This window comes from Rhagoletis pomonella, unplaced genomic scaffold (assembly GCF_013731165.1).
Source record: "Rhagoletis pomonella isolate Grant_MI unplaced genomic scaffold, Rhpom_1.0 Rhpom_scaffold_00002, whole genome shotgun sequence".
In the NCBI taxonomy this organism is placed as follows: Eukaryota; Metazoa; Arthropoda; class Insecta; order Diptera; family Tephritidae; genus Rhagoletis; species Rhagoletis pomonella.
Window position 1 is genome coordinate 114150290 of NW_023458556.1, and position 11179 is coordinate 114161468.

At 38.0% G+C, this 11179-nt stretch overlaps 2 protein-coding genes across 2 annotated transcripts in view; both read right to left on the reverse strand.

Annotated features, from left to right (window-relative positions):
• Positions 1-7298: 7298 nt before the first annotated feature.
• On the reverse strand, positions 7299-7993 carry LOC118734352 (O-acyltransferase like protein-like; the record flags this gene model as incomplete). The annotated part of the gene is given in 2 exon segments (XM_036464079.1): positions 7299-7756; positions 7845-7993. Coding segments are annotated over 2 exon segments (443 nt in total), but the record flags the coding sequence as incomplete, so codon positions are not given.
• Positions 7994-11150: 3157 nt separating this feature from the next.
• LOC118757150 overlaps positions 11151-11179 on the reverse strand; it is an 871-nt gene continuing 842 nt past the window's right edge. The window contains exon 2 of the mRNA XM_036491889.1: positions 11151-11174. Coding sequence (XP_036347782.1) covers positions 11151-11174 — 24 coding nt within the window. The remainder of the gene's footprint in view (positions 11175-11179) is intronic.

Consider the following 11179-nt stretch of genomic DNA (forward strand, 5'->3'; position numbering starts at 1 on the left):
ATGCTAACGTCCTGAAATTTGACACAGCAACATATGTTGTCAATACCTTACTTACGGACTTATTTACAGTCTGAATTGTTTGACATATTAGTCAGTGATGGGCATCTCATCTATACATACATACAAATACATATGCATATTTTTTATAAATGAAAATCGAGGTTCCTTTTTCGGTCTATTTTTAAAAGCTACTGAGGAGGAGACTTGGTAGAATTAGCATTAATCAATCCGGTATTAACGTTCATAATTCGATTTTAAGTTTTCCTGTAAATTCGCTATAAATTATGCTGGTGGACTTCAAAATAGTAATTCGCATAAAAGAGTTAGTACTGGTGACAGGTGAAATTTAAAAGTGTATAAAAAAAGATGACGAATTTCGACAACTGGGCGATACTAGTAATTTAAAATCTGTCAAATCTGTCTTATCAACAAGGTAGTATTTTAAGTTCTTTTCCATTTTGCACTTTCAGCAATAACTAAATTGTTCTTATTTATTTATACACATATTAGTTACACATTAAAGAATAAAATAAGACCTTTTTCAGCTGTGTGCCTTTGAAAATATTGAAATATATCTGAATAGGTCTTTCTTTTTGATGGCACACCGACATACTAAGATAACTTTAGAGCTCACTTTATACTTAAATGTTGCATTAAAAATTATGATTGTGTCTAAAGTTTTAATTTGGTTTACAGCCAAGAAACATACATACGTCAAAAACCAATAATATAAGTGATTAACTTTAGATATAGCTTAATTTTTAATATAACCTTTAAATATAAAGTGAGCTTTAAAATTACAGGTTACTTCAGAAAACGGCCCTAAGGGCCGGATGTATGTTTCTTGGTTATAAGCAAAATTAAAACCCATAATAAAATGCTTTACTTTATACCAGTGATTCCCAAAGTGTCGCAGGTGGACTCCCAGGGGTCCACGGGAGACTCGACAGGGGTCTACGTTGGCGTGAAAAAAATATGGGGGTCTACGAGTTGTAAGTGGGGGTCCACGAAAATTCATCTGGTTTCGATAGTAAAGAACGAAAATGGTTGCTTGATATCCTATTTATTTAACTTTAATTTTTTTTAGTGGTGTAAAGTGCTCTTGACGCACTGGTGAACTTATCGTCACTTTGTGTCATCATACGTGGGAAGCCTTAAAGGTCACCTGCAGACTAAAAAGAAACGGATGTTGGTATAACACTGAGTGAGGCGATGCGAACGAAAATTGGCGGCGGCAGATTTTTGAGCACTTGTTTCTTTTCAGTGCTGCAGAATAGTACGCTCCCATTACCTTTGTTGAAGAGATTCTAGAGAGAGAGAGTTCCCTGAGGGGGAATGCTGGTTTAATTCCAGCACTGAGCCCGCACTCGTACATTGCCGATTCTTCACTGATGGCTCCAAAACTGACTCAGGGTAATTTTTTTCTTGGGGAATATGCATCAGTATTCCAGGCTGAGGTATTTGCAACCCCCAAAGCCATAGACTACGTGGTGGAAAATAGGTGGAGGGGAAGAAGTTTACGTGTCTACAAGTACAGCCAAGCTGCACTTAAGGCATTGGCCAGCCCTCTATCCAAGTACTTCAAAACTAGTTCGGCAATGCAAGTCCCGACTAAATTATGTTGGTAAAGATAACGAACGAGCTTGCCTAACTCTGGGTGCCGGGCAACTCGGGACGTCTGACCCTTTGGCCACAGTTCGCTCAGACCAGGCATTCCTCGATCCGCAACCAGTTATAGCACTCCCCATTTCGACCGTCGAAGCCACCATCATAAACTGGGTGGATACTTCGTTCAGCAATGACTGGGAGCCATCGAGTGGATGCAGCTGGGCAAAACTTATGTTGCCTCCAATCTCAGAAGGTCTATATAGTTTTTTCTCTCACTAAAAACGTCTTTTGCTGACTGGTCACTTCACGTGGCGCAAACACCTGACTGTGATAGGCGTAAATGACCACTCCATTTGCCCATCCTGCTTTGAAGAGCTTTTTGCTTGCTTGTTTGTTTATCATCGATATATCTAGATTCGGTCTTTTCATTTTGTGAGTTTCTGAATTTGAAGTTTGGGGTAAAAAGCTTTGCAGTTTTGTTGTTTCAAGTTTTGTGTTTTAAAAATGCGGGTGACGAATAGGGTTCGAACCACGGTGCAGCAAACAAAGGTGGCGCCGTCAGTGGTACCGCTACTTTGGTTTTGCCGATTTTGACAGTTGTGGTAACTTGTAAATAAACCTTTGTTTACAAATCAGCGAAAGAGAAATTTGAATTATAAGTGAAAAATCAGTTTAAATCATGTTAATTTGCAATTTGTGAGTGATTTTTGAGTTGAAGACTGCGTAAAAACTAATACAATGAAGTGCTGTGTGTTAAATTGCGACAGCCGTCAAGATGCAAGAAGCGTAGATGCAAGTGTAGCACTGGGACGAATCGCTGCATTTTGTGTACATATTGCACGGCAAAGCCGTTCCCGAAATGTTTCTCTATTATTATATTAACAGCATTTCCTCACAATGATTTTGTTTCTGCTTCACGCAGCCTCCATTAGCAAGTTAACTAATCAGTCCCGCAGAGATGCTGCTGTAGTTTTCTGCAGCAGCCTTAATTGCAAAGCAATGGAGTGCACTAAAACGTTTGCTGAAGCAGCCTCAATTGCAAAACAATGGAGTGCACTACAATGTTCACTGTTCTTTAATAGATTAGGTGAAAAATGCAATAATTTCGCATTTAGCAAAATTAAAACACGTTTTTCGCAGTAAAGTGAACTGCTTTCGCTGTTTCAACTCGTTCTTCTTTTCGCTCTATTCTTTGTTTACTTGTGGTACACAAATGTCAACGCCCAGGACGGCGCAATCTTGTATTCTATCATTCTTGGGTCAGAATGGGTACTTTGCGTACGTTCCGCTCAAGGATGAAACTGACAGTTGAGTATACTGTGTGTGTTTGCATAGAGAGCGTCAGATTGGCAACCCTTGCGTCGGCGGACCCAACGAACGTTGGCCAACACTCAACTTTTGACGCACGTAAAGGGAAGTTTCCACCCCAAGTGATTCGCTCTTCCATTCGTAATTCGCTCTCTCATTCGTGATTGGCGCCCCAATTACAAACCGAATCACGTAATTCGCCATAAAAAATTTTGAGAGCGAATCACTTCTTTTGTAGGTGATTCAGATCCAATCAACATGCGAATCAAGAACAAATCGTTGTCTTCTCTAATTTTTATCGATAACGGCTGTCAAAACACATAGACCACACACATCCCCACCAGGACAAACATTGAAAAAATAGCTAGATTCGTTAAAACTATTGATTTAGCTAATTAACCACTGCAAATTTTTTCTCCACCGTTGAAATGCACAATAAACAGCACATTAAACATTAAGCAAAAGCAAAGAACAAAAAGCAGAGATGCAAAGTGAATCACGAATGTGTCGTGTAAACAGGTTGATTCGTCGTTCATAATTGAGAGAGCGAACCACGTGATTCGGTTGCTGTGGAAACATCGTTTAAGAGTTTCAAACAAATCCAATAATTTTTTTTCAAGTTGGTCGCCATTTTGAATCTACCATTTTGAATTTTTAAAACCTGACATCAGATTCATAATCAGAAAGCTCAAAAACCCACTGGAAACGAGTTTTAACCCTTGACAATATTTAAAACGTTCAGTTTCAACGTTTTAATTTTAGTACTTTTCTTTTTAATTTGATCGCCATATTAGATCCGCCATTTTGAATTTAAAGAAATTGACATCAGATTCGTAATCGGCGACCCTAAAAGCTCTCGAGTGCCGGGTTTCGAATAAATCCAATCATTTTTTTTTTTTTTAATGGATCGCCATTTTGGATCCGTCATTTTGAATTTTGAAAAACTAACTTCAGATTCCTAATTAGCAACCCAGAAATCGTTCAGTATCAACGTTTTAATTTTACTAGTCTCTTTTCGAGAGCATATTTTCGGCCACTAGGCCCTTTCTAACTGCCCAAGAGAGGTATGTAATTAAGGGAATGTTCCCCAATAATACCAGAGTAATTATATGTAAAAACCACATTTTTAGCTGCATTTTAACATGTCAAGAAAATAAAAAAAAATTAAGAACATCAGCGTTTTTATAAAAAACCGACCAGCGCGACCTCAAAGAAAACTTTTTTTTAAATAAAAAAACACATTTCTCTTTTTTTTTTATCACAAATAACAATAATTTGAGTTAGCGTTTATGAATTTCCAAAAAAAAAAATTTTTGAACCACTCTAATATACATACATATTTACAATTCTGGCATTTGGATCTTGATTTTATTTGAATTTAAAATTGATTTTATTTGAATTTAAAATACAACTTAACTTTTAACTGAGATTGTGAGATAGATTAACGATAAACATATGAATATTCTCACTAGCGAAGTATGTGACTAATAGAGCTGTAAAACTATCGATGGTACTATCGATACTACCGAATGGTTCTACTTTTTTGCACTATCGAATGGTCGTTGGCCACTATCGATAGTCTTTGTTTGAGGAAATATACATATTCTGCCTTATCCTGAGTTTCGCCTGAAAAAAATTCACCCGAAAATTTGTCATCCGTCCATAGTATAACCATGGAAACCAAGAGTGAAAATTGAACCGGTTCGGGGAAAATGAAACTCATGATAAGGCTGATTGTTTAAGTATATTATATGTACTACTGAATTTTTTTATTTTTTGAAAATGAGAATTTGGCAACGTGGATTTGCTGTTTTTTTTTACCTATTCAAGTATTGAATTCAATTCTTTCTTTCCTTTTGATACTTTGAATGGATAAATAATCATGTAGAAGTCGGGGTACGGTTACGCTATTTGTACAATGATTTGAGTTCTTGTAGCACACGCTTGAAATATGCACTTTTCCGAAAATTTTGGAGTGAGTTCTGAAGTTTTTTGTAAGACATACAGTTTTCTTTAAGTTTACAAGCGATTTGTTTTTCTACGATTGGGAATTTTAAGTTTTTATATTATCGGTTTAAAATATTAAAAAAATCGAAGAGAAAGGACAAAGTTACTGAAAATCGCTATATAACAATTAGCTAATTCTTCAGGAACTAAACAAAACTAAAGTTTATATAAATAGCTTCGTTAACACATTTTAAAATTATCAGATACTATCGATGGTATCGAAAGTTTCAATGCAAACTATCGAAAACATCGAATGGGATGACTATCGATAGTTTTACAGCTCTAGTGGCTACCTATCGCCACCCTACCAGTGATCCTCTTGTATTAAACGATGTCTACTTAACCTGAAGACAGTTGAACCAGGTGAGGCTTTACTGGGATGAGTGTTGATTTGTAGTACCTTCATCATGCGATTCTCGCCTCTCTAACACTGTCGCGTTGGCTTCGTCCTCGCTGAGAAGTTCACTCTCCGTATACAGCCTCCGTAAGGCTTACCTGCCTTTGAGCTGGAAGAGGGGTTCCCGCTCAGCTCCTCGGTTGCTTCACATTCGTCAAATTCCATCTCATGGTCGCTGGGTGGCTCGTCCACCTCCACACAAGCTGCCAAGATTACTAGGTCTTAGATGTCAGTTTTGTAAACTTTTAGCGTAGTCTTCCCAAAGCCATAGTTTACCCTATACGCCTTTTGCGAGTGTCTCCAGGCTTTCATCGTTTAGGAGCAGGACTACCTGCATTGTTGCTCGCTCTGTTGGCTCCGTGTTAACAACCCTCCAGTTATGTGTAGGTTCGGAAGGCGTTACATGTACCCTGGATCTCGCTCTGGGACGCGATGGGATGTCCCTGGCATCTACAAATTTAGGCGGGCTCCCGGATACACCTGAGCTTGACATTTCCCTGCAACTAGCCAGCGTCCGTGGACGAGAGTGGTGGTCCAGGGTTCACCCTCTTAATCTGCATTCCACCTTTGCCAAGGCTGCTTCGACCCACCTCCATTGGTTTCTCGGGATCCTGCCTTCCTCATTACTTTCGTCCACGACGCCAATATCCTTCCGGTCCGTGGCTATCTCCGCAAATGATCGAGTCCAGGCACTTTGTGTTTTGGCCCTTTTCTGTGCCAGTGCCCGGGTCGGGCTTTCTCCACGGATTTTTGACGCTTTGTAGTCTCAGTCTTGCCCTATAGGTTAAGGTCGAAGTCCGGTATAATCTTGGCCCACGCTATGTCTTCCTGTACCTTCACGAAGTCCTCCTCCGAGACCTGATCCTCCCTGATCGGTGAGGTGGCTGGCGCCGAAGAATTCGAGACGCAGTACGTAGATCTTGGTGGGTGGCTTTCGGTCGGTCAGTTCGGACGAAGTCCTTGGCGCTATTGCAAGTCACCATGTTCCTGGGTCCACCCCCAGTGAGCTGGCCAGACGCTGTTCGCTGAGTGGCAAGCCCACTGCAGGAAGGCCCGGGATTTGCGGCGTTCGCCGTGCAGGTCTCCCGTTCAGTGATACTTTTGTGTGTAGCATTGACCTTTGGACTTCTCGGATCAGGGTGCCTTAGTCCTACTGTTGGTCGGTGCAGATGCACCTGGTATCTGCTTACGCATAGGTCTACTTTTGGTTAGGTCCGGTGGTGCCGTGGCTTAGTTGGGTGAGGAGTTTTTGACTCCTTTAGGGCTTTGTTTGGGAGCGCCGGCCTCCCGTACTGGAGTTGAGGTTTTATTATTCTTACTTTTATTTTCTAGTATTTGTCCCACGAGACGATGAATTACCAAGTCGGAGATGTTCTATCTTTTGGTCGTATTACCGGCTTCCGGTTTCGCCCTGCTTTCTTTGCTCCTGATAGTTGCTAGGCATTGCCAAACTTGTTGCAGCATATTTTAATAAGTGCAGGGGGTGTGGAAAATAACAAAGCACCTGGTGTTGCTCTCACCAGACTATGCTTCTTAGCATCATCTTATTTTAATGAATATAGCTTTAACGGCAACTCGCTAAAGCATCTCGCGAAGTTTTTCAATAATTCTTGTATAAGCAAGGAGTGGTTTGCAACAAGAGATCTACTCTTTTCGTAGTGACTTGCATGCTCTTTTAGGAATAATATGATATTAAGGAATCCGTCAATGACTTAAGTAAGGACTACAGTTCGTGTCGGTGAGCCTATCTAGGGATAATTCCGCTGCGAAGGTAATATATGTAAATACATATGCACATACATAAGTAGCTCATCTTCCGTGTCGTCTTTACTGTTACCAAAGTAACTCTAATGCAGAAATAATTGACATTGCTTCTAATACCTTACTTGTCCTAGTCCTATCATTGCAGAAGTTCCAAATATGTGTTTGTTCGAAACAGTTTTCGAATAGATCATGAATATCAATAAAACACACAAAATATCCTTCTTAAAATATATTTGTTATATACAGGTATGTAGATAGTTAGAAGTACGCATCACAAACTTATGGCCTAAAACTCTCGCTAATTATTAAATAATGACTTATGTAATTATACACTTTAAGCTAAAACAATGACATTTAAGTTAAACTTAATACGAATCATTAATCGATGTGAGCATGTATGACTTTCCCATTCAATGTCGAACTATTTGTTAGGGGTGGTGCTGTCGACGATGTTGTGTTTGTCACTGATGAAGTAGACGGCTCTGATGATAGTGTCGATTCGGAATCAGAAAGGTTTCCTGCTGATACTCTCAAAGTTACATTCAGGTGCTTCTTGCTCGGAGCACGAGCACGGTTGAATAATAGTTTTTTGATATTTTGGAATGGTGCATCGAAAAATATTGTAAGGGCAACCGAGGCGAGGAATATGGAGATGTATTCATTGGTATCCAGCTAGAAGGAGAGTGGCATACAATTTTTTAGATGATAAGTAAATTCAGATTTGCGCACAAAATGCTTTACGGCTGCAAGAGTGACTTACAATGATGGAGACGAAGTTGTAATAGTGGTGAATATGTCGCCGGCGACCCACATTGAAGAAGAACACGGGGAACTGTGTAAGATAAATTGCATATGACAACTTGGTAGACACTTGGAAACCTTTCCACGAAAGCATATCTGTGAACTTATCTGAAAGAATAAGAATTATGTTATTGTTATTGTGGCGTACAAATATTTATTTCACTAGTGTTATTGAGCATTATACCACGATTTAGTTTTAGGAAAAAATGGATAAAGCAATAAAGTCCAAGAAATAGAAGTTATATTTGCTATTTCGGATAGACGCTATCTACCGATGGACCATTCGAAATTTTCGATAGTTTTGGATCCCACGATTCGATAGTATCGATACTATCGGCAAGAGATTCTTAATCTTAAGAGAAAAAATAATCAGGAATGGGCAGAGAGTTAGCAGGTGCTAAAACAGCGTAAGTATATAAGCCAGAGCGTAACGATGAGAACGCGACAGCATGTAAAATGAATTAGACACCCCAATAGCTCAGTTATGCATACTTGGCACTGCACTGCATAGAATTTCATTTTTACGTAGAAATCAAAAACCAACAGACTTCTATATATCGATGGCTGAGTGGAAGATCGACCTATCTCGGCAGCCAGTTCGAAATCGCTCTATCTCAAAAAACTTTTCAAGAACGCCCTATTTCAGAATTTAATTGAAAAACACCCTATCTCAAAATTCGGTTCAAAAATGCCCTATCTCACTTCAAAATGTATTGAAAATATGCTGATATAGGGCGTTTTTGAATCGGCAGCTGAGATAGGGCGTTTTTGAAACTAATTCTGAAATAGGGTGTTCTTGAAAAGTTTTTTGAGATAGAGCATTTTCGAACTGACTGCCGAGATAGGTCGATCTTCCACTCAGCCATCGATATGTAATGCTATGCAGGGCCGTAGCCAGGATTTTTTTGGGGGGTTCTGACAAAATATTTTTTTTATTTTCACTTTTATTTCAACATAGATTGATTAAAAGAAAAATAAGTACTGATAAAAATAAAATATTTCACACAAACAGGGTTGAGATCAGGGTACGAAAATAAACTGTACAAAACAATTCCCATTTGCTCATCGATCATCATATCATTTGTGGTTTTGTTCAGTTTTGTACATAGTCAGAAACAAATTGTAAGATTCACTGTAATTTTCCCCAACGAGAAACGTTTGCTTTTCGTTTGTGACAATTGTACCATAGGGTACGTTTTATATGTATGCAAACGTTTCAATTACTTGAAAAATATTTTTTTCTGTCAATTTTCATATCCAATTCAATTAAAAAACATGTACTACATATATACATATATTTTTCTCTGCACGATTCATTGCGTTTGTTGTTTCGTCTGTAACTACTAAACTACTGTAGTGTACTATCGCAAAGTGAACTCAGCCGTTTTATTTTCGTATTGTACCGAACTGTTGAAGTAATAAACGAAACGAAATAGTAACGTACAATATAGTTTATTTTCGTACCCTGGTTGAGATACGGAAATTCCTGCCCGTATTTTGTTTGTAAGCAGTGTGCAAACCAGTGTTGCCGTTTTAAACCTTTACTTTTTTTGGCCACATAAATTTAAAATTGCCCCTAGCCCTTTTTTTAGCCCTTTGGAGAATTTATTCATACTGGGCATGAAAAAGTTTTATATGCTTAATTTGATCTATTTTTTTTTGCATATATGTAAGAGATGAATTTTTAAACTAAGAAAGACTGACATATATGTATTGTATGTTCCTTACGTTTTTATACATACATACTGTATAAGTGTTAGGGCTGTTTTTTAACTTATCTATTAACGATTTAACTATAGTTTAAAATAAATAAGTTTACCGCCCTTAAGGCCAGTTTTCAGTGCCAGTTTAAACTCAGATTAGGTAAACTGGGTTTAAATTGAACAGCTGGCTGACTTTTGATTGGCTGATCTTAGTTTAAACCAGCCAGATCGGGCGTTTAAACTTAGTTTGAACCACGGCCGTGCACTGAAAAACTGGCCCCTAATATGCTTCATTAGTTAAATGGCCCATAAAGTCAATTGACCTTGTATGTTCTTATGGTGTGATTGTACCAGCTGCTGGTGCGACTGCAAAAACTATTTGAAAATTTTATGATTGTACCAGCGTGCTGGTGTCGTGAGTGGTGAAATTAGCTAAATTTTCAAAGTAGAAAATAATTTGGCCGAAATTTCAAAGCTGTGTTTGTGGAATATTAAGTTCACGATATTGCAGTTGTGATTAAAAAAAAAAACAATGTTTAACAAAATGGTAGAAAAATTATGAAATTTCGGCTCAAATCATTTCGATCTTTCCTCGACCTCATTTGTAAAGAAATAAATATTGTACCAGCATGGTGGTAAGTTATATGCTTCGAGCTTGATGGTACAATCACTTGATCGATCCAGCAAGCTGGTGTCGTATATTTCCCCTTTTATACGAAAAGGTTTTTGGTTGGATAAAATATTAGCTTTTTTCCAGGGTTCATTGTTTTTCTATACCATTACTTATTGAAAATGTTTGCGTGTATACTTATATATGATTATGTAAGTAAACAATTTTAGCTACCATTTTTAGCCACAACGACTTTTTTAGCTCTTTTTTAGCCCTTTTTTTGAAGGAATTTGGCTACTACTAAAAATGCTTCGCGGCAACACTGGTGCAAACCCCTCTTAATTTTTGTGTGGTAGAATCGGCAAAAAAATGTGGTAGATTTGAGTAAGATGTGTTAGATTTTCCAATTCTTAATTCATAGAGCTCAAAAATTAGATCGGGAAATAGTATAAGTGCTTGTGGATCGTAAAGATTCAACGCAATTGAAACAAAAAAAAGTATAACATTAGTTTGTTAGTTAGAGAATATATTCACGAAGCAAAACATTGTTTCATTAATTTGAGAAATATCTTACGAATTGATTTATGCAAAAAATCTACCAAATTATTTTGTTTAGTTGTGCCACTTTCGAGGACGGTGTGCGAAATGTATGTAAGTATCACAGCGCACGGCAGTGCGCGCGAGTGACGAAAGCAGCAACAGAAGCATGCTGAAATGACTCGCTTATATATACACGAGATTTGGAAGTTTTTATCCAGACGTCCAATCCATGATGCAATAATACAAGGTGTTATCAGTTGGCAACTTCTCGCTCTAATTCCGCCATATTGACTACCTTACGTGAAACAGTGTTACTTCTTTCACTATTCTTTGCCCATTAATATAGTTGAATGCTTTTTATTTTTTCTCAGTATACACACTTTGTTTTCTTAAAAAGGTATTTTATCTTATTTTATTTCATTTCATAACGAATATACTATA